The sequence below is a fragment of the Seriola aureovittata genome, chromosome 21, assembly GCF_021018895.1.
Source record: "Seriola aureovittata isolate HTS-2021-v1 ecotype China chromosome 21, ASM2101889v1, whole genome shotgun sequence".
NCBI classification, from domain to species: Eukaryota; Metazoa; Chordata; class Actinopteri; order Carangiformes; family Carangidae; genus Seriola; species Seriola aureovittata.
This window is the reverse complement of record NC_079384.1, coordinates 19,205,338-19,230,639: the sequence shown is the minus strand read 5'-3', so window position 1 is coordinate 19,230,639 and position 25,302 is coordinate 19,205,338. Positions and strand designations below refer to the sequence as shown.

Here is a 25,302-nt window from a genome sequence, read left to right as displayed (position 1 = left end):
TCCAGTAGCAGCTGAATATGTACCATATCAGTACCACATGGATCCATTCGGAGAGCTACACAGGTACCTGTGTGATGGGGTAGGGGTTCTGTATGTGTAGCACTGTAGTAATATGTTTTTTTTTTTTTTGTTACAGAGAATCTTGGCCATGGATAGAGCTGCACAGCCTCATGAATTCATTTTCATTGATGAAGCTGGATTCGACCTGAGCAAAACAAGACGAGGGGGTCGTAATGTAAATGGCCAAAGGGCAATTGTGCACGTCCCGGGGCAGCGTGGGGGAAATATCACATTGTGTGCCGCCATAAGCCTTCGAGGGCTACTGCATCATCATGCAAAACTAGGTCCACACAATACCCAACATATACTCACATTTCTAGATCCTCTCCATAATATAGTTGTACAGAACAGACCAGATCAGCCCAGGTTTGTGGTGGTATGGGATAATGTCAGTTTCCATCGGGCTGCTCTGGTCCAGGCCTGGTTCACCAACCACAATCAATTTGAAGTGGTATACTTGCCCCCTTACTCACGATTTTTAAACCCTATAGAGGAATTCTTTTCGGCTTGGAGATGGCGTGTATATGACCGCCAACCACATGCCCGCATGCCTCTTCTGCAGGCAATGGAACAGGCCGGCGGCGACATTCAGGTGACAGCAATCCATAGATGGTTTCGACATGCAAGGGGATATTTTCCCCGGTGCCTAGCAGGAGAAGACATTGCTTGCGGACCCCAACAGACGGTGGGATCCATGAGCCCACGTATGCACAATTGCAATGATTTTCTGTGTTTACAGTATAGTGTTTTTTCTTTTTTTTTTTTTTTTTTTTTGCTTTATCTGAATTCATGTTACTGCAATGTACAGTGCTGCAATGTACAATATTGAGTAGGCCTATTGGCTTTTTTGGTTGTTTGAAAATGTGCCTTCTGAATAAACAGTGAAAATCAAAGACTGCAGTGTTTTATATAAAGTAGACTAGTGTGTTCCCCCTGATCTGAAAGTGTATGCATATGATGCAAGTGTGTGTCATTTTGTCATCAGAGTTACATTTTGACAAAGGATTGTTAGGTTTTGATAGCAGAGTTTAGGTTTTGATAGTAGAGTTTCAATTTGATACAGATGTGAATGGTATATTTCCCAGTTTTGTGTCATGTTTACTTGTGTGTAGAGTTTTGGCACAATGAGCGAAGTTTTGCAAAATGTGTTCAAGCAACAGGCAAAAACTGTAATAACAAGTTAAAGCCTCCATCACAGAAAAACAGATGGCTCTTTGCGTCGAAGATAATTTAGCTGATATTATATTGTGCCATTGATAAACTACCAAAAAAAAAAAAGCAGTTAATGGCGAGTAATTGTTCAGTGAAAGAAGAGCAAAGAATACTAATGAAGCAATTTTCAGTGTTTCTCCAGAAGACCTCGGCTGCTCTCTCAGTGTTTTTGTAGACAGAATTAACTGCTGAAAAGGCTCAGTTCACTTTAAAGACTTCATTCCATAAATGAGATCTCAGTCATCGTAAACGTGTCATCTTCTCTTGCAAAATGATTGCTTAAATCAAAGTGGAGCCCATTACAGGTTACTAGAGGATTTATGGACCGTTTTAAGACCTTTGCTTACAAAACCGCTATGGTTTCAATGAGCGCACCATCTATGTTTATGAAATATTGACTTATGAATTTAAAGTGGACGCCCACTAAGAACATGTCACGTCAATGCCTTTTGAAATTATGCCAAAATGTCCATTGAGAGCAAACAAGCTGCTGTCCTATGAATGACTCTCTGCACATTATCACAGAGAGAATTAACCAGGGTTTAAAAGGGCTTTTCATGTAATTGAACCACTTTGGATAACGTTACCAAAAAGGTATTAACAAAATCAAAAGGGAACTTAAGGTAATATCATCATCTAAGATTGGGTTATCTTTCCAAGGAGGCTTTTTAAAGATCTGACATGATCACCTTTTGTTTTTAAATGCCAGGCCCTGTTATCCTACACAGCAGAACTTAAAAATCCTGTTTCACCAAACCAGACGACTGAGTAGTAGGACCTGATCTGCCAACACATCTGGCTTTTTGGCTGCATCGAATACAACTGGGAGAAGACCACATATCACTGAATTATTATTCTGTACTCATGTGTTCTGCACAAATTATTACGGGCTGGTGAAATATTGTCAGCTGGCAAGATGGAAACAGCAGCTGCAAAACAGTTACGCTGCCTGATAATAGGGTTGGGTGATATGACGATATCCTGTAAAACTGTCAGATTTTGTCATGCCATTTTTTATTTTTTTTCACCTCAGTCAACATCCATTTAACATCTCATCTTGTATTAGGCCAGTTTGAGCAATGGTGCAAATCAATAAGCATGACTAATTATGGGTTTGTTAGATTTTTAAATCACGTTTGCATCAATGTGATGAAGTAAACTGACAGCACCAATCCAATTTTTTAATGTACCAATCCAATACCAGTGCTTTTTTTTTTGCTCCCAGTTTCCAAATGTGTGTACGTCATTCTGTGGAACTCACTAGAATCACTTTTATTTTAGGTAACATGAAGCCAGGGATTGCTATGATGCTACAAACTGAGTCATCTGCCCACTAAATAATGGCAACCGATAGCAGAAAAACTAAACGACAAAATGGATCAGTCATGTCACTAAAAAAAGATCTCTGTTGGATCTATGCATTCTTACTTTTGACATTTTCCCCTCCCCAAACGTGACACTGTCTTAACTCTAGTATCCTTAACATTTATAGACAGCATAGAAAAGACAGAGTGATAAGGGAAGTACAGATACAAAGACTAGGCTTTAGACAGAATTTAAAACCGTGGAAAATAAGTACAAGTGGCACCTACAGCAGCTGACGTGCTCAGACACAGTCAGCAAAACTCAGATCACCAACCGAAACCACTAACACAGTGAAGTGGAACTGTGTGTGTGGGTGTGTGTGTGTGTGTATGTGTGTGTGTGTGTGTCATGCGTGGGGAGCAGTGAAGCAGGAGCTGGAGCTCAGCCCGGGGCTTCGTCTCTGTGTCCTTGTGGATATCTTTCATCCTTCCTTATCTTGCTCTCCCTCCTTTCCATCCTTCATATCCCGCCGACGCGCCTTTCCCCCTCAATACAGGATGGGAAGATGAGCAAATGCGTCTCCTTCTGAATATATTCCCAGTGTTTAACGTGTTCATTTTACTCATCCACACTGGAAGCCATCATTCTTACCCATTTTAATCAACTTTCAACACAGATTTATCTGGAGAAATTTAGTGTGCCGGTGGTTTCCAACCTGGGTGTTGAGATGAATAGGTCATGAGGGGATTACTAGGGTAGGACATTATAGGATATTAAAATACTGCTACACAAAAGGATTTATTATAAGCAGATGTGGCTTTATATTACAAAAAAGGGAACTGGTATCCACTGCTCAAATGACTTTTTCTTTTTTCTTTTTTTTTTACAGTGCTGTACAATTAAAGCAAATCAGCAAATTTACCCTAGGTAATTTTAAAAAGCACTGACACTAGTATCGGCCTTCAAATCCCCACATCTTTGGATCACTGACATCTAACAAAAGCAGGAGATCAGAGAGAGTGAAGTGATTACTGTCTGCCGTCTGGAGGAGAAAACAGCAAGCATCAGAGCTGTTAGTCCGGACGATCAAAGATCAGAGACTCATTCGACAGTTTAGACTAACAGCATTACGGCGAGAACAAAGTCTACAAAGTTTCTGTATTTTTTTTTTTTTTAGATCCTTATTTATCAGGTACAAGATGCAATCGACACAGAAAGTTACAGCAGCTGCTAAAGCATCTGACCTGAAATTACAATGTACACATCGGCCTTCAGGCGCTGGCATATTTAGAGATGATTCTATTGCTCAGCTTTCAGATGGGATATACAGCAGAAAATATGTTTCAGGTGTTAAACACTAGAACGGGGTGATATGACGAAAAAATAAAGAAATAAATGAATCTTGATGTGTTTCAAGCTGGAGGACAATTTTAGATGAGTATTATGTATGCATAATTTAGAAATATAGGCTACAGTTTACTGCTCAGATGCTTCAACTAAGTAGAGCACAGACTAATTCAAACGCAATCCACATAGCACACACACACACACAGCCACTTGGATGGCAAGCCGGAAGGTGAGTCCTCAGAGTAAGGCAGCGCCATTTACAAAGTCGCCAAACAGCCCCATCTTTGTTAATTCTACCATCTACGGTGAAGATGCTTCAGTGTCATGATTATCCTCTGTTTTTATTTATGTGCTTAGTTTATTGATTGGTCAACATAGTTGCTGTAGCTGGTAGTGAATTTTAAAAGCGCCCTCTGTTGAACCACGAGGCAAACTACTTCAAACGCTCTGATGCAGAAAGAGAGTGTAGTTTTTGAATTACACATCACTGTCATTCCAACACCATGGGCATTAACATGCTCCTATGGTAGCCTCCGCTCTTGTGGCTTCAGGCTTTCCTCCAGATTTTGGAACAGAGCTGCAGGGATTTGCTCTCTTTCAGCCACAAGAGCATCAGTGAGGTCCAACATTGATGTTGGGTGAAAAGTCATCAAGTGGTTCCAAACCAAAGTGGGAAAAAACATTTCTTCATGGAGCTGGCAAGTTGATGGAGGCAAAGTAATGCCCAAACTGTCATTGCATGATGTAGCGTTCAGATTTCCATTCATTGTAACTGAGGAACGTTGCCAAAACTATGACAAACAGACTTGTACCAAAACTACACAAACTCTTTGTCTAGAGAGCAATTTCTCTCTCTTGTGAATGCAATTTGTATTCACTATGAGACAACCAAAGCCAGGTGCTGCTTTCACTAAAAAAAATTATCTTTTTCATGTTCAGTTTCCATGATTTGGAACACAAAAACAAATACTCTAATAAATAACATTAATTTGACTTACCACTAAACAGAAATGCCTATAAAATTAAGTAAAAGATGCACATGTAGAGCCAAAAACGTCCAGAAATCTTTACAAATTCCAAGTGAAATTTTTTTTTTTTTTTTTAAGTATTCACATTCACACCTGACACACACACATCTGATCATGATCAGTCTTTCCTGTGTGTGTAAACCTGCTGCTATAGGACAGACAAGGCCAGTTTGTCTACTGGGAACTAGCAGCAGGAGCTGTCGCTCAAATAAATACAGACAGGCAGGCAAGACACACACACACACACACACACACACACACACACACACACACACACACACACACACACACACACACACACACACACACACACACACACACACACACACACACACACACACACACACACACACACACACACACACACACACACACACACACACACACACACACACACACAGATCATATCAAGTTGTTCAGCGTTTCGCAGGCATTATAACTTAACTGTCATCCTGTCAGGCAGACACTGGGATAAGAGCTAAGAATGTAAGCAAATGTTATCATCTCCGCCTATGCCAGTGTGTGTGGTCCCTTTTTTTTATTGTCTGCCTAAGTATATGTTTCTCTGTATGTCTGTATTAAAAGGGCTTCTGGTTCTGACCTAAACTAAACAAGATCTGCCTGGTCCAGGTGTGTTTTGCATCAGAGGACGTGAAAACAGTCTGAAGACCATGGGACTTTGCATACATTTCAACATATTGTAATAAAAAACATTATTTCAACCGCCTCGCCATAATATCACTAATGACCAAGATGCTGAAAACAAGACAGAGAATAAAATACCTGAATAAACTTTAGGGACTCACAGAGGAAATGGGCCCTGCTACATGACATCAAACAAAATAACCATTAAAATTATAAATACACAGAGCACAAAAGAGTAAAGGAAGTAAATGAAAAGAAAGGAAAGACATAAGAGTCAAAAAACAATGAAAGCAATTAAGAAAGAAAAAGCAAATTAGGTTTTGAAAGAAAACACAATAACATGCACAGACTTCTGATTTAAGAAAGAAAAGGGAGGAAATTAATGAGATACTGTGGAGGCAAAAGTGCAAGAAAAAATGACAAGGACAGAAAGACAGAAATGAAAAGGTGAAGAGAGGAATTAAGTGAAAATGAAGTACATCAAATTCCACCACTGACTTCCCCGACCGAGTCATTTCTCCTCTAATTATACAGTAATTGAGCGGTGCCGGACAGGATCATAATAAGACAATTAGCCTAATTTGTTTGAATTGAAAAGCCAATTAAAGAATTAGTCAGCAGTGTTGAAAAGTTCATCACATTATATCCGTATTACAAACCGATGGGTCAGGGAAATGGAGGCAGTTGAACCCAACTGTACCATCAGCAAAGGAAAACAAACAGGGGATAACGGGATGTCTTTATTGAATATTCAGCTGATACGTGTTAAAAGGATTAGAGCTGGTAGAGAAACAGCTCTCTGTCTTAGCCTCTTTGTTGAAAACTCGGGCATGTAATCCAAGCGGATTGGTTTGACAGATGGTTTCAGTGAGATTTTCCTTTGGAGGCTTCGACAGAGGGTTTGTCGATGGCATTAAAGTGTTGCATATTTGCCTGTGTGGATGAAGAGCTACTCCTATCTGAATAAACAGCCTCCATTATGACAAAGGAATCTGTGTTGTGAAAAGAACTGGAAGAAAATGCCACTGAACAGTTATACTGGCTGAGTAACTGAGATGAGCTCTTTTCAAAGAGTCAAGATACAGTGACTTCAGTAAGTATTCAGACGCCTTCACTTCACGCATGCACTTTATTATGTTGTAGATTTAAAATGGATAAAATATCTATTTACACTCAATAACTCATAGTGAAAACATGTTTTTAGACATATTTGCAGTTATTACAAATCAGAAACTGAAATCTCTTACTTACTGTATTCCATATAATAGTTCAGTTGTGGCACACTGAATGTATTGGAAATACTTCAGAAACACACACAGCTGTGTATAAAAGGTCCCACAATCCACAAACAAACTAAACTACGAAGTCAAAGGAACTCTCTGTAGACCTCCACAATAAAACTGTAGCCAGACACATATCAGGGGGAGGGTATAACACCATTTCTGAAGCTTTGACAGCAGCTTCAATAATTGTGGAAATGAGGAGGTTTGGAACCCCCAGGACTCTTCCTAGACTGAGTAAGGCAAGAAACGCCTTGGTCAGGGAGGTGACCAAGAATCCAACAGTCACTCTTCCAGAAACTACATCCACACTACTATATTTTCATTTTAAAACAGCGTTTTCATACGAAAAACAATCTCCGTCCAGCATTAAAATGTAGAATTTAAATCCTCAACAGCTGCTAGCAAAAACAAGGTCAGTAACACTTGTAATTCATTATCCATGTCGCTTTCAACACTTGAAGTCGAGGCTGATAATACCCAATCAGGGAGCAACTGTGGGTGTCTATTGTCATCGTTTTCAAAGGTCTCAGTTTTTGCCCATCCAGATGACAACGCAACCCCGGAGTTTTCAAACTAAAACGGAGCCAGCAGCCTTTCTGAAAGTCTCGGTTTTCAGTGCTCGAAAATGCCCCAGTAGTGTGGACGAGAGGCGAAAATGTAGCAAAGGAGATGCGTTTTAAACCAAAAAAGGTACGACCATCTCAGGAGCACTCTATCAATCAGGCATTTATGGTAGAGAGACAAGACAGAAGCCACTGAGGAAAACACATGACAGCCTGCTGGAGTTTGTCAAACAGCATTTAAAGGAATCTGAGATTGTGAGGTAAAAGATACAGGGGAAGGATGAATGCAGCCAAATACAGAGAGGTCCTTGAAGACAACCCGCCAGAGTGCACTTGACCTGAGACTGGGACCTGAAGCAAAGAGCTGAGACAACACTGGAGTGGCTCCAGGAAAAGTCTGACTGTCCTTGAGTGGCCAAGCCAAAGCCCAGACTTAAACCCCCTAGACCATCTGTGGAGAGACCAGAAGATGGCAGCTCACAGACGCTTTCCATCCAATCTGATGAAGTTTAAGAGGATCTGCCAGGGAGAACGGGATAAACTGCCCAAATCCAGGTGTGAAAAGCTTGTAGAGACTTAACCAGGAAGAATCAAAGATGTCACTGCTGCCACACGGTCTGAATACTTTCTGAGGCCAGTTTACATGTGCAGAGCTGGAGAGAGAGCCGGACACTTTGTCTTGAGCAGTGTTCACTTTGGCACCCGGTTTTGATTCAGTTTTAGTCTTGTGACAAAAAAAAGTATGAATGCTATTGGCATTTTTTGATGTTTGCAGTTTACTGGCATTCTCATGTATCATGCAAAATGTTACTGGTTTATACAATACAGGAGCTATTCTCTTGTTTTCAAAACACACTTTTTATTTCATTTTTAGTTTTTATTGTGGGAAAAAAAAATCTTGTCAAATATTTTTTGTCAGTTTTTGTTGAAGAAATTAAAATTAGTCTTTAATAGAGTTGCAACAACAATCATAGCCACTGCCATCACAGTGATGACACAATGATTGACGGATTAATCATTAATGTCAGATGTCATAATAATGACAAATGTCTATCACAATTTCCCAAAACTATTAAATTAATAATGATGCAAAACAAACACGCTAATAAATGTGAAGATAATCAGATTTGAGTTGGAACTTAATAAAGTTTGGCATTTTCTAAAGTATATAAACAAATAATCAATTATAAACATGAATTAATCAATTAATCATTGTCGTCTTCAGTATCAAATAAAGATGTTTTTTTCTACATCTCATGCTTTACATTAGCTTTCTAATACAACTCAAAGTAGCAATTTGGTTTTCTACAAATTAAGCAAATTCTACAACATTCTACTACAAATTCCTCCTTATCTACTCAGAAATTTTTTTTTTTTTTTTTTTAAATTTTGGTCCATGCACCACTTCAGTTTTTCAAAGGACAACTATATTTTAATATACATTTAGAAATGAAGCAAATACTTGACTTAGCATGTGCCATCACTTCTTTTCCGTGCAACACTGCAACAGTTCCAGAGATACCAAAACAAACATATACAAAAGATACAAACACACAGTATACATATAGGAGAAACAGCAGAAAGAACATAGAGAGAAAAAGGAGCCATGAAACAAAGAGAAAAAAAGAAAAAAACCTTGGTGCGATGTGTTTTTGTCAGATAAGACGACAGAGCTAAGAGTCAGCTGACAAGTGAAAATACACACACACACTAAAACTACAACTGAGCTGTGTTTTTCTATCCCAGCTACCCCATGCCCCACACACACACACACACACACACACACACACACACACACACACACACACACACACACACACACACACTAGGCAGGGTGTGAATCCCTCTACTGCCTGGGCTGTCAGTAGAGTCTCCGAGGACCGAGGATCATGGGAGCTCTGAGAAAGGTCAGGGTGAGCAAGAAACCAGCTGGGCCATAATTGACACACACACACACACGCACGCACGCACGCACACACACACACACAGACACGCACGCACACACAGAGAGAAAAAGTCATCTAACCAACCTTGCACCAAGATGTATTGATCAGTGTCCCCACCACACACACTCATTCTCCTCCTCCCTTCTTTTTCACTCTCCCCCTCCTTTCCCCCTCTCCCTGTTTTTCTCTCTCCCTATCCTCCACTCTCCATCCTTCTATCCCCACCCTCCCCCTTTCTCTCCCTCTCCATCTTTCTTCCTCCTTTACAGCCTCACTGTCACACTCTTCCCCCTTTCCTGTGCCCTCTTCCTCCTCACCTCTCGCGTCACCTCTTTTGTCTCTTTCTCTCTCTTTGCCCCCCCTCTTGTTTGCCTTCTTTCTCCCTCCACCTCTTTTTCTGTCTCCCTCTATCTCCTCCTCCACCCCCCATCTCTCTCTATTGCTCTCTCTCTCTCGCCCCCTCAATATTCGACCATTTGCTTTCTCTCTCATTCTTTCTCTGTCTCCATTCACCCTCTATGCCTCTTTATTTCAAAAGCATCATTTTTTTAAGGCACGGAAAAATGTATGCACCTGAAACCTGAAAGGACACTTCTGTTGTCATCCTGCAACATGAATACTTTTATGAAATGAAAAAAAAAAAACTCATTAACCTTCAGGGAGAAGGAGCGCAGGTGCCAAGTACCATATATTTAATGGGGGTGGCTGATGCTTCGGCAATCATTTAAAAAACTGAATTGATCACACACAAGATGTTCCTGGATCACGGCGACTTATCACCTCAACTAAACAATATGATGGAGAAAAAAAAAACCTGTACAGACAAACCTCAATAAAATTATTATAAAAAAGATGAAAATTGAACTGAATCTCTGTGGTGTTACTCCACATCCAGCAGTAGTAGTGACTGATAGTTAATATATTAAGCTGCACTTCGATTTCTCACCACAGGAAGTACAGGAGGAGTTCTTCACACTCTTTGGTATATTAACTGTATTTTGTCTAAATAAGCATCTGAAAATGTTTCACACTGTAACAAAAAGTGAGACAGTCCTGCATCGCTCAGTCAGGTTTTTTTTTTTTTTCCCGTGACAGAGTCGAGGAGCAGAACAGCAGGTACAGGGAATGGAATTAGATGACGTTTGTGTCATCTGTAGCAAAAACCAGCTGGCTTTACACCTAGTTAACATGGATCAGACTCAGACGATAAACAGGTGTGTGTGTGTGTGTGTGTGTGTGTGTGTGTGTGTCACATGTGACCCAACTCCATGACCTTTTAAAGAGCGAGACTGATGCAAACAAACACATACGCATCTGCACGTCATCATAATTAAAGTACAGTGAACACAAATACCTCCATTAATGTTAATGACATCTGCTGTGCTGCTGCTGCCACCAGTATGTGAGTGTGTGTTAATTTTCTTAATCATGTAATGATGATGTCAATGAACGACAAACTGTTGTGTTCTATTCCATTCATTTCCAGTTTCACAATTTTAAAGTGAATTTTCATATGAATAATGAATGAATGCCACTTTTTCTCACCTAATTATTAAAAGTACAGACATTAGCATGAACATGAGGTTGGAGATGAGGTCATGAAGGAGGAAATGTGCCAGTCTTTCAAAAGTCATAACAATCGACATTAGTAGGTATATAGGTAATTCTACACACAGCTCCATTTAGAGGAGAGCAATATTTGCTGCAACCTGTTGACTTTCTCATCTTAAAGCAGCTTCACAGTGAAATCAGCCAAGTTTACTGTGTCCATATTGGATGTGGGTGAACTATCTTTTGCTTGAAATCCGACTTTTCTTTGTCTCGACTGTACAGACAGATTAGAAGCTCTAAGCTATTCTAAGTTGTGCTCTGAAAACTGGAAAATATATAAAACAGTGGTAATCACCTTGATATTCAACAGCAGATCAGCTACTGTACGTTTTAAAAAAGTGCTGACGATTTGTGAAGTACCTGGTCACCTGTGTATCTAATGCACATCATGTACTTAACCATGAACATGCTGCTTAAACAGGAATACAATTGTGCTCCTATGGTGTTCTGTTCTGTTTGATATCATATTGAAGATGATGAACATACATGTGGCTCATATGAAAGAGTTTTCCATAAACAACATTATAACGTCACCTAAATGACTCATCTTACTGACTGATGGTCAGTGAATGTCAAATCTGTGTTGCCATTCAAAATTAAAGTAGTCATCACAACATCTCAGTTTACCTCGTCTTTGGTCATAAAAAATATTTTTCTCAGCTACTGTCAAGAGGCTGTAACTTCTGACCCCTGGTCTCCTTGTAATGAACGAAAACTTTCTGAAGGTTAGCTGACGTCACAGCTTCTCTCCGGGTAACAGTGTGAGAGAAAAAGAAGAACACATCAGACAGCTTCACATTTCCAGCTTTGTTATGAAAACTGAGTGAAACGATGTGGCACTGCCTGAGGTGTTACCCTTTATGCTTAAAGCTAAAAAAAAAATTCCAACAGACTGAAGTGTGTTATATCTGTGATCACGCTGTCTAAGTCGATTTTTTATAACATGAAGAGACACGCTCTGGTTGCCAGCTGCGGAAGAGGATACTAAATATTGACGGACCGGTCAAAGATGGTGCAGTGACCAACCTGTTGTCAGGTATCGCTGTTTACAGCTTTGGCTGCTACTGTAACTCCAATAGCTCTGCAGAATCCCATGATAAAATAAAACCCAACATGTATTATTGATGTGACATTTGGGTTGTGAGTTTCAAAATATTATTAACATTTGAAAATTTAAGTTTAAAAATTAAAGTTGCATTGTTTGTGGAAAGGATTTTGATTACTCATAAGGCTATCATCGTGGTTCCAGGTTATTTTGCAATATCATCAGCAGTAATGATTGCATCATCTTCTTCATCAACAGCACAATTGTCATAAAAAAACCAGCATCTCCATCACCATAATCATCATAATTATTGCCACAATCAAAAACACACTTTCATCCTCATCGTCACCTAATCCTTGTCTTTACCAGCATCTTCTTCATCATAACAGACATTAATATGCTTCAATTATTTTCATTATAAATATTGTATTCATCATCTTAACAATCACCACAGGGATCCTCATGCTCAACACTCACATCATCACCAGTGTCAGAATCATCTTAATACTCATCAGCACAATTTTCAGTGATATCCATTATCATCCCGACGACATCATCAACCTTCATTATTTGCAGCAAAACAAAATCACTTTTTATCAGCATCATCCAGCATAATCATCATCACCATCATCACTGCCTTTTCTGGACCCTCAGGTCTGAACATAAACACTCTCAGCAAACCCATTCTGCATCAGATTAGCTCTTTTCACAGCTAAGAGGCCTGCAAGCCTCTTTGATGGCAATTATATGGAAAATTACAGCTGGATTCAATGCAGCTCGACTCAGTGCTTCCCCCTAGCTTCCTCTGAAAGAAACCAGGGGACAGCAAGGGAGAGAGAGTTGTAGAGAGAGAGTGAGAACGAAGTGTGTGTGGTGGAGAGAATCGGTCTCAAAGGAAACAATAAGACAGGAGAGAGAGGGCGAAGGAGAGGCTCTGCGGTGCAGCATCAAAGACCAACAGTATCCTCTGGGAGGAGAAACAGAGCAGGCAGCTGCCATGATTTTAAACAGCATTTAGTAGGTTGATACCTGGGTCATTAGCCGTGAGAAGTCTTCACCAAGAGACAGAACCAGCAAAATATAAAGATTAACAATCAGGACCAGGCCGGAAAGACAGACACATGCATGCACACACACACAGTGCAGCAACAACAAACAAATTCCAATCTGCAGAAAGCACCGGAGTCGAAACCGAGAGCATCTCTCACACACAGGCACACACAGAGTCACACAATGTAAACATGCTTCACAAGGCGTCCTTACCTTCCTGCACCGCCTGGAAAGGGTTGTTGGGCTCGATGAGTTTAATAGAGTGTGTGATCTTTTCGCTCTGCAGGATGTCATCGCTCAGACTGAGGTCAGACACGGCGAGCTGGAACACTTCATCGTCCCGCACTGCGTTCTCCTCGAATATCGCACCTGGACAGGTAGAGGCAGGGAAAAGAAAGGGATTAGTATGGCAGCTGGACACTCTTTGCCGAAACCTGGTTTTACATAGCAGCAGGACTGGGGATTTAACCACCAAAGGGCAGAAACAGTAGCCACTGAGTTACGCAGGGAACCGAGTCTGTGGTTTCTCGGTTTGCTTCAGTTATTGAAATTCTGGTGAGATGATGTATGGTTTCTCATGATACCTTATAGTCAAGGCCGACCACCTTGGAACAGAAATACTGCTGCAGTTAAAAATTTATTGAAGTGCCAATCTTCACTAATTTGACGCAAAATGCATGATGTGATTAAAACACAAGACTGTTTCCATTCTAAATTGAGTTGACATCATCACTGATTTCTAACAAGCACGGTGAGTAAGCAAAGTTACTTAACTCTGAACAAGATTAACTAAAAAATGCAAAAGTACAACATGTCACACTTTAACTGAATAAATCAAATAAAAAGCAAAGACTTAAAAACACCATTATAGTCCAAAACCCAATTAAGCAGAATTATGTTTAAAAAAGCAGAAATCTTCCCAAAGAGGCTCAGTTACATGACACAGTAAAAAAAAAAAAAAAAAAAAAAAAAAAAAAAAAAAAAATACCACACAGTATATGTGCTTTGTTTCTTTTAATGTGAGACCGCTAATTAAGTAGTTCACTTATGGAGAAGTGGTGAAATTAACTAGCAACTAATCAGCAACGATGGTAACGACTACATTCAACTGACACTTTAAATACATGCTAGCAAATGTGGAGAAAAACAGTATGTACAGCATATGTTCAGACAGGAAAAGGGAGATGGATAACATGGGAGCAAACTTCTGTGATTTAATGAGGGAACCCAACTCCAAAATCCTGTCAATTCTGTTGCATCGTGCTACAAATACCAGTAATCATAACTAAGATTTCCATAGTAACATACTAATTTTGCTAAAACCTTTTGTCAGCTTTCATCAGTGCATGTTCAGTTTAATTTAATTGTACAGAGCACTGTGGTAAAATTATACCATTTGAAATTACACAAGGACAGGGATTACACATGTTCCTAATATCTCACACAGAGGCCTTGGGCTATTTCAAGAACATGGACCACAACACTTAATCTTAATCAGTAGCCACAGTGACTCATTAGTAAGTCAAATTAACATGTTTACTTGGGTTCTCTAAGGGACTTTTGCACTTGGTATCACAGATTATATTTGACTGCCATTGCAAAATATTAAAAATCCTGAGCAAGCTTGCAACAGGGAATTTGCTAGGGTTGCCACTAACAACTATTTTTCATTTTATCGAATTGTCGATTAATCTAAACGATTAGCATGATCAATAAACCCAGATTCTGGGTTAGACATTTTCTCAAACGCGTATTCAGTGTAAGTGATCTTATCTTTACCTTATCCATGCATGTATTGGTCCCGCTCAGATTATTACTGGTTCTTTTTTTTTTAAAGAATAAATTCAATATAGGATCTGAATTGATGTGTCACGTTTTAAGATTTTTGGGACACTAAGATAATCAGTTAGCCTCACCTACAGACAGCTGTCGTTGTAGCGTTTCCTGGAAGTTCGCCATTAGCTTAACCAGCGCCATGTAGTTGTCTAAAAGACACCGGAAGTCCGTGGAGGAAATAGTTGAAAATTTCTCTTTTCTGTTTGTTGCTTGTTGAACAGGTTGTTAGATAAAGTTCTTATTGGCCTTTTACTTTATACTTTCACTTACAATAAAGTTCAGTGATAGTTGTCGTCAACTCCAGTAATCTTCAGTAATCAGTTAGCTTTACTTCACCTGGTTCCGTTTCTGACGCAGCCTCCTCCGTGCTGTTTGCCCCGTGCGCCCGTGCGCGCGTGCGCGCGTGCGCCCGTGCGCGCACAGGGCACCTGCAGTCCCGCCACTCCCGAAGAGCAGAGAGAGCAAGGCAGGGGACAGACAGTGCGACTATAGATGATTTATATAGAAAATAAATATATGGCGGTTAATAGTGACTGGCCGCCACAAATAAATCAATGTATCGGAAACGGTTCGTGTACGTAAAATATTGACTCAGAGATGCATTCAATAAAACTTTTCACGTCTAGGTTTTTGTGCAACCTCTCATACCTCAACCTCAAATAGTAAACAAGTCTTTTAAGATGATGAAATCGTGCAAAATTTAAATTTCGCGTTGAAGGGCAATAAGATAATGCCACTGATATAACCAAATGTTTTTATCACATCATTATGTCAGATTTACGGAAGCCGAGAAAGGCCACGCCCCTTTTTTATTTTTGCACGGTTTTTTTCTTTATTTGGCACTGTTTTCTCGTTATAATGACTTATTATTTCGTTATCTTGATATAACAAAGATCGTTTTCTCGTGATAATGAAATTAATTATTTCATTAATTTAATTAATAATTAATGAAATTAATTATTTCATTAACACAAGATAACAAAAATTGTTTTCTCAATATAACGAATTAATTATTTCGTTATCTCGATATAACGAAGGTCAGGTGTGATGATTGTGTGCTGGACTGGACCGGAGAATCCTCATTTCAGCCCACGAGCTGCCACCGGCGAACACAGCTGGTGTTTGCATCTTGCATTACACTAGCTTCTTTACAGTCACTCTATAATCTAGTGTATGCAACTGACAGGATACAGACAGGTCTCAATTAATGTAATTTCCTTCTTATAACATCACTAAATTCACCATTAACTAGTAACCTGAGCAGTTTAGGATGTTTGGATGGTATCATTGTAATCATTGTCCCTAAAAACATAAAATTACACATCACCTTTTCTGTTTTATCAAGATTGGTTCAGGCAATATGACGTAAAATACATAATTCAGTCATGGGTAAAAACTAAAATAGCCGCCAGGAGGCGGCTCAATTTCTGAAAATGTTGCAAGACCCCAAAATGTACAAATGTGCCAGGTGTCATGTTATGTGATGAAAAAGTGAACATATCACCTCAAATTTGATGCATATTACCTGGACTACTTATGAAACATAGGTGGACACCAACATGTAATTTGTCAACATTGGTATTGATTAGGTGCATTGATGTTTGCCGACACTTGCTGTTTTAGCTAATGCTGCTGTCCTCAGTTTATTTAGCTTAAAGCTGATTCATTTCACATATGTAGTTATTAATTTCACATATTGATAAACATACAGTACATTTTAGCAAAGTAAGCTAAAGTCTTACAGATGTACACGTCAGAGTTACAGTTATACAAATCAAGTTAAGAGTCCAGGATAGCTTCATTTTTATTTTGTGATAAATTAATTAACTGCAGACTTTCTGGTGTCATGTTCGACATGTTTGGGAATACGAAGCAAATTATATTATCACCTGACATGATAAGAGTCTCATGGCTTGTGGCAGCCTTTTTCTTGTATAATATAGTTGCATAAAAATCTTTAAGACCTTTAGTAATGTAGTTGATTGAAAAGGTTGCATAAATGGTGCATATTCCAAAACAATCTGAATTTGATTAAATTATGACAACCTAAGGAGGTCAGTAGTAAGCTATCCAAGCTAAACACCCAGTCTTTCACATGTTCATTCTACACAAATCTCCTGTGACTCCTCCTACGTTACATCTGCAGATGAAGGTCATGTGATATGATAGAGAGGTCCAGGCCAACTGTTAATGGACCTCGCGGTGAGATTGTTTTCTCAATAATCCCATGTATGTGGCAAGAAAAAAGAAACTGCACATGAGAAACATTTGGGGATCTGGACAAAGACAAAATGCTGCTGGTTTAAACAAAGCTCATGCATCCTGTTGTTGAAATGATGCATGTGTTTAATTTTCCTGAACTGGCTAAATGGGGAATCAGTGCTGAGAAGCACAGCAGATCTTCAGGCTTCAGCCAGATTTAAGTACAACTGGGAACTCTTAAATGTGTGTACCGATATGGACTGAAAGACATTTGGTGGGACGGAGGGCCAGACAAATGGACGTTTTGATGAATGAACCTCTGCAGATTCTGTTCAATTTGTCATGCACAATTAAGAAAACCTTGCCCACGAGTTAGAATTCAATTTGCCAGCCTGCTAGAGCTCATTCAGCTTGCTGAGTATCCAAATGAACTCTGCTCAGCACCAAGATCCTCGCAGTGCATGTGAGGGCCTTCAGTGAGGGGACGCCGTCTAGCTTCTCAGGCTTGATCAATCAATCATTCAGTTTTGAAATTGCAGTCAGTCAGGTGTTTTCAATTAAAAATGAATCTTGTTGCACCTGTCAGAGACATGGTGAGGGAACTGATGTGAGGTTTAAATTTCTCCTCATGGCAGCAGACTGGGGAGCCTCAAACAGCAACAAGTTTAATTAGTTTAATGAATGCTGAGGGTGGGGGAGGCTGACTCTGGACCCATGTGGGGTGACTCCGTGAGCTCAGGACTGAACATCCATGAATTTTATCCTCCTCAGAATTTCTCTCCTGCTGTCTGTCTTGAGAAAAGTGAGGGAATTAAAGGGTGAGTTCGCCCAAATTACATATATCTTGCAGTATATCTCCATACAGAGAGTTTTCATTTCTCCAGGTTTTCAAAATTTTCAGTTCTGCCTGGACCCCAGCACAGTGGAAGTGAAGGAAATTTAGCTCACAGCTCATATACATGAAAAATGGTTCCAGTGAAAACGTGTGACAACACGCTCTGTGGATTATCTAGAGCTGCAGGGACACTGTTTCTGGAAAGAGATAATGTTGACTTTTTATACATTTCCAGTCCTAGCCTGGTCAGATGCGTACATGAACTGATGAAGCCTCTTGGTTGAGAGGTGAAACGTCTTCCCAGACAAATAACCTAGTCCAGTTGTTTTCGATTTAAAAAAAACTCCTTTAGGATTTCCAGTGCTGTGAGCTGCACACATATATTCACCTCCACTGTACTGGGGTGAAGGCAGAAATCTAAGAGTTGGATATCTCAAAACCTGGATAAGATAGATGCCATGATAGAGTCTATGAGAGATAAAAGACAAATTCATGCATCTTTTGAAAACATAATTTGTAAGAAACATTATTTATTTACTTATGAGCATTTTGTAATTTTATTGTGTAATTTTAATCTCTGCTCTTAGAGCATGCTGTTAATGAACCCAGACGCCTTTTCCTGTAAGGCGACAGTTCCATACCAACAAAATCATCAGCCTCCCTATACACGACCTCTAAGACCTCAACAACACAGTCATCACATGCATAGCACTCACTCTAGCAAGTGACACCAATCACACGATCCCTCAATCCTTCACAGGCCTTCCATCTGGCCACAGATGCAAGACTTGAAAATGGAGGAGGCCACATTTTGGCAGGAGTTTTGTCCCTTCTGTGATTGGGGGGTTTTCTGAGAATATGCAGGTTGTGAAGACAAATTTGCAGTTTACATTTCAAGAACATGCTAATTTAATTTTGATATTTGTGTAACAGCTCAGCCTTTCTACTCCTTCCTGAAGGTAATTTCTTAGTGTACCGGCATGTGAAAACAAACAATTCTGCCTCTGCTTCATTTAACAGGTCAGGAAATATATCACAGTGAAGACATCAAGGTCCCAAAATACTGTTTCAGGGGAATTTCCCTCTCCAGCTAGGCAGCAGCACTCTGTGTGGTTGTATTACATGAACACATACAAAGATAGAAAGCAATCTGTACATAAAAAGTAATGCCAAGATGCATTGCTTGACATTTTAGCATTAAATTTGCACATTTCTTTTTGATCCTTAAGGTCAGATTATTGAATTTGTGACTGAGCTGAATAGCTAATAAATGCCACAGAAACGGGGGAAATCCTGTTTAGGTTGGAAAAATGAATGTGTGATTTGGAGTCTTTGGCCTTTTCACGCATATTTGCAAACATTCCTATGCTACATACAGGGTGGGAACTTCACACCAGCCAGCTGCCAAACACAATTTTATGCCAGTGATGTACAAACAATGTATTGTAGATTGGTAAGTTTATCAGACCCCCTCCTCTCTCTGGCAGGTAATCAACCAGCAGTCTGGGGCTTTGTGTCCCAGAGCTCTTGCTGGCTGGAAAATCAGAGAAAGCGGCTGGTTTACTTGGGGATTTAGCAGCCTCTGTGATCTGCCACCATAAACTCTGGCTTCTTGCTGGACCTATTAATCTCCAAAAGGCTTTATGGAGGCTGTGAGTTTCACTGGGTGACAATATTCTCAGATTTTATTATAAGCACCTGCTGCCAACTGAAAAAGAATATTAAAATATCCCAAGATTTTATTTCTTCAGAAATAAACAATATTTTCTCCTGAATGGCAAGAAATTTAATAGATTTTATTTGGAATAGACTTTTTTTGTTTATTTTTATTTTAAACCCACGGCTGAAACTTGTGGTTTAGAACATTAAATTACACTTTTGCTCCATCTACAAACAGAGATACATGTTGTATAGACAAGTCATAAGAGCAAAGAACGATTACAGGTAGGTTTACTGTATTTGCACAACTTCCATCCCACATATAGTGAAAGGTTTTCATTTGAACTACCTAAAGTAGTTGTTATTGTCTTCTGTTGGTAACCTGGAGATTGAGTTTGTTCCTGCTCAATTTGTTAAATGTAACTTTCAAAGCCGTGAGAGGCAATTTCATTTACTTCTTTTGTGTTTAATCTCAGACATGTTGACAAATGAAACCAAACCTTCTGTCTTACCTCGGTACAACAAGTTGCGAGTGAGAAAATATGTTGTCTGGATGAATATATGTATCAGTGGTAGAAGAATTTATATCTTTTACTTAAGTAAAAGCAGTAATAATCCATATTTCAAGTAAAAGTACTGCATTCAGAATATTATTTATATAAAATTACGTATAAGTAGTAGTAAGTAGTATTGTTTAAGTATAAGTATTGTAATTTACTTAGAGTAACTTATAAAGCAGAATGGACTCTCTCAGAGCCTTGCATGTAAGCATATACAGCATGTAAAGCGTAAACAGCAGGTGGAGCTAATTCTAACTTTTATGGGGGGATAGGACAGATAGGGACAGGAAAGTTGGGGGAGAGAGAGGGGATGACATGCAGCAAAGGGCCATGGGTCAGACTTGAACCCATGGCCGCTGCATTAAGGACTGAGCCTAAGTATATATATATATATATATATATATATATATATATATATATATATATAAAACTCTGTTGTTTTATGTGGCTTTCTTTCAGCACCACGGACAGAGACAAGCCTGTTCATACAAACACTCCACAGAGCTGCCTCCTTTCAGCACCAAGGACAGAGACGACGCTGCTGGTTTTCTGCTCTGATTTCAGTCTGACTCCACACATGTGATTTGCTGACATTAAGAAAAAGGATTTCAGAGAGAACCTGGACATAATTGTGGACAGTGTTTTTGACAGGCTGCAACGATAGACAAATTTACTGTGCTTTTGGAAAGATGGACAAGCAGCCTCACTTAGCCCTGTGGAGAGGAAAACCAAATAAAGAGACTGTCAGTCATCTTTATAACAGAATAAACAAAATGTTCAGGACTGCCATTCAAACGTGCTGTTATATTCTGTCGGCTGGTGTAGTGGGACTTTACTTTTCAAATATTTTTGGGAGGAAATTTAAAGGACTTTGCTCTTCACCTCATCTCTGATCACTGTGGGCCCTTCAATTGATGGAAATTTCTGCACTCTGTCAATGATCTTATACTTTCTGGCCTTCTTCCTCTCATCACTCACCAAATCCATTCCTATTAAGGGCTTAATCAGTGGTGATACAAGAGGTGTCATTTATCTTTTAAGCGGCCCAGTGGCAAATCACTGGTAGCTAAAACCATGAGGGAATTAAAACAGCAGTAGCAGCAGACCACTAGACACGAGAACACAAATTATTCTTTGTCCTTTACATTTTACTTGACACAGACACCGAAAAAGTCTCCCTCCCAGTGAGAGGTGATGACCTGGATTACTTAGTGCGTAGACATGAATACTAATGAAAGAAAATTCTGAGCATGCACTCTGAAATATCCTATTTTTAATTCTGGGTAAAGTTGTATAGGAACCATCACACTATCGAAACCATTGTTATGCTTTTAAAATAATTTTAAATATTATTGTTTTAGTAACTGATTCGATGCATAATGAGATCTGGAATGGAACTACATACATTGCAACTACATTATGCCTCTGAAGTGTGTTCAAATTCAAATCACAGTGAAGTCAACCTAAAAGATAAAGTCCAGCAAAGACCCAAAGTGTGTCAGTTAAACGTCATCAGTAAACGATGAAATAGAGAAGCTGGGTCAGGTATGTGAGGAATTTGCTTTCACATTCATTCTGTTTAGCCAGTCTAAATTATTCTGATCCTGAACCAAAGAAGATTTAATAACTAAAATGAATAATGTGGAGCCTTAAAATGTTGCAAAACACAAAGTACAACAACAACACCAAGATTTATAAGATGCAGAATTTTGGACGACGTTTTCCCCCGAGCCCCCGAGTCCAAATGAAGCATCAGGTCAGTGGTGAGCACAGCGGAGCTATTATCATGATTAAACATCTAAATAAGTAATATTTTAGCTTTGTGACCTGCTGTAAAAAAAAAAACAGAAGAATGTGGAGGAAAAACCACAAAACGCCACAGCAGCCTTATTCACTGTTTATGTATTCCTTCTATAACAACACAAAATATGTTTTCACACTGTCAGACGTCATCACCCGAGTGGAGCAGCAGACAGACTGACAGATGTGAGATCCTGAGCTGTCAGACTGCCAATAATCATCAGACGACAGCCTAATGCAAATGAAGTGTGCATCTGCTGAGATTACCTACACGACTGGCCACTTTGGCACATGTAACCCATAATTTTTAATATAAAACTCGTTCTACTCTGGAGATAATACAGCGGATATTCAGATCCAACACAGCACTGCAGCTGTTAGACCATTAAACATTAGCACCTTATACACAAAACCTAACTTGAGAGAAGCTGAAAACTTTAAATTAAGCCTGGAGCAAAGTGTCAGACAACACAAAGATAATCACACATTGTAAGTGGTGTGTTAAACCTTCCACAGAGCTTCAGAGTCTCAAGTGAAACACACCAGTAATTAGGACATGATTATAATTTTAGAAAAGGCGCCGGCTGGCAAACAAGCAGGCACGTCTTGGCTCAGGTTTGCAACTTGTAAAATTCATTACTATATCTCTTTCATCAGTCAGCCAATCAGAGTCTGTGTATGTGGACATGTGACAGTAATTCACATTTAGTTTAGTTTTTAATTGAGTAATTGAGTTTATTTGGATGAAGAAATAGTAAAAGCTGCTGAACAGAGAAAATTATTACAACCAGCAGATTTACACAGATGTGAAATGTGACATGTGACCACAAAACATCAAAACAGAAGAGTTAATAGCCTTGCACCCTCCAAAAAAAAAAAAAAATTCAGTCTCATTTCAAAGACTTTAAATTCCTCTTTCCTAGAGATGGATTCAAATTTTCAGTCCCAGGCCAAAAACTGCATTATTCTACACTGTAAATAATCAGTGAACTTTGGGGTTTTTGAGGGAACTGACTAATTATTCAAATTAATCTGTATGTTCCAGGTTTCAGAACACAGAAACAGTTCAACAACATAGTGAAAAATGATCAAAGTAAATTTTACTCAGGGGTTAATGTCAACGCCTATTGCGTTTCTCAGTCCAACTCAACACAAATGACAAAACAAACCTATTTTTTACCACAGGACAATCACCCATCCTCATTCTCTAGTGCTGGAATTCTGGTCCACATCCTGACTTCACCAAAGTCCTTAACAAACATCTGTACTGAACATCCACAACTCTGCTGCTCACTCACTCCTACAGTACCTCTGTCCCACAAATCAAACTCCTCCTCAGCCTCAAAACCCTCCACAACCAGGCCCGCTTCATCCTCACCGAACTTCTCCTCCCACCACAACGTGGACAGGTCATCCAGGTCAGCCCCCGACCTCCTGTCCCCACCATCGAAGACCAAACACCTTAAACCCTCTCCCTGGACACATCCATGGTTGCTATGATGTCACCTTTCTTTTTACCTCATTAGTCATGTAATTTGTGTTTGAAGTGTATAAATAAAATGTATTAAAAGCATCATTAGACTATTTTACAGCCTCTTTCTTTCCCTGGAGTGAAACGCAGTCTAACTTGGTGTAAACACGTTGCTTGGACCATCATGACAACATGCAAGAACAATAGCACAATCAACCATTTCGCTGCAAGGAACAGTACTATTGATCTATTGAACAGGATCACTAACACTTGAAAGCAAGGTGGTTCACGAGCAAGCTGCATTTAACCAGTAGACGAGCATTTGAGGTCATAGGATTAATCTGAAAACAAGTTTAATTGGACCCAATTACTGATAAATGATTACCTATGTACCTCCAAGAACACTGAGGTCATCTACTGCTGCTTTGTTGAGGGTTCCCAGCAACAGCCTTAGTAAAATTGGGAATGCAGCCTTTGTCAGTTACGGCCCAAAGCTGTGGAACACAATACCTTCAGATATCAGAGGGGCCAGCTCATTAAGTATTTTTTTAAAAGAAAGCTCAAAAAGCTTTTCACTTTAGCCTTTAACTCGCTCGGAAATTTTGCACTTTGCGCCACATTCATGTAGCACTTCTTATTATTTTGTTCATTATCTTATCTCTTTTTACATGAATGTTTTCAATGTTTTTCATTTTAGATCAGTAATGTTTTATGACTTTTCTTTTCATGTGAAGCACTTGGTGCATGTCATTTCTTTGTTGTCAAGCAAAAGCAAAATTTCTTGTATGAAAGGTGCTATACAAATAAAGTTTATTATCATTATTAATATCAATAATGAATCCAGGGCTAGACTCAGTTGTAGTCTGGGAAACAAACTCTCAGTATCTCGTGAAGTTTTCAGAGGCTCCACTCAGAAAACATCTGTGATAACATTTAATGAGATTTTTTGACAGCACAAAAACACTCAGTATAAAAATATCAGCATCTTTCAGAAACCTGTTATTAGTTTAACTGGTTTCCTTTCCAGGCCTGTTCCTCTGCCCACACAGTCTCCTCTCTACCTGTTTGTCACAGTGAATCTGAAGAAACGCTCATGTTTCTTTATGGAGTATTTTAATGCGCTCACTGGGTCAAACACTCTGATACATGCCACGTTTATTCAATCCAGTGAGTGAGGCTGCTGCATTATATTAGAAAGATGGCTTTGCTGCTCTCTTTCCATGCCTGCATCTGTGTGTGTGTGTGTGTGTGTGTGTGTGTGTGTGTGTGTGTGTGTGCAGGTGGTGGAGGTAAATGGTCTGGCTAAGTCTTTGCTGAGACAGTGCGGGAAGCCGTTTGCGGTCTTCCCTAACTGGGTTACTTTATCTTGTTTAGTGGCGGGGCGAGAAAAGGCCGCAGCTGTTCATTTGCTCCGCCAGCCTCAACAGATTGGATTCCTGCAGTTCGAGCTCGCCTTTCCAAACCCTGGCGACGGATAAGCAAAGCTCTCCTTCTGCTAGCCGTTACACAGGTGCCGTAAATCATCACTCGTCAGCTGCCTGGCTCATGGGATGGGGTAATCTCTCCTCCTAACGCTCCTTATGAAAAGTGACTTGTTATCCGTTTGGCCTGAGGGGCGTTTAGAGGACCCGCAGACCTGGGTAACAGCCCACAGGGGACACGAAGAGCCGCAACACGAGTGTGACCAATATGAGCTTCTGGGGAATGATACCAGTGTGTTTTTTTTTTTAGAGTGAGTCAACGACAGCTTCAGTATTTTTCAATGTGATCTTTTACATGACAGTTTGTGCATTAGTATTCAGAGTTTAACACAATTTCTTTTGTTTCGGGTTGTAAATGCTTCT

The 25,302-nt window shown here is 39.6% G+C and overlaps 1 protein-coding gene across 3 annotated transcripts in view; it reads right to left on the bottom strand.

The window, feature by feature from the left end:
• The window catches only part of grid1b (glutamate receptor, ionotropic, delta 1b), a 522,039-nt gene that overhangs the window by 491,847 nt on the left and 4,890 nt on the right, over window positions 1-25,302 (bottom strand). For all 3 annotated transcript variants that reach the window (XM_056365959.1, XM_056365958.1, XM_056365957.1), the window contains exon 2: window positions 13,309-13,464. In XM_056365959.1, the coding sequence (XP_056221934.1) occupies window positions 13,309-13,464 (156 nt within the window). The remainder of the gene's footprint in view (window positions 1-13,308; window positions 13,465-25,302) is intronic.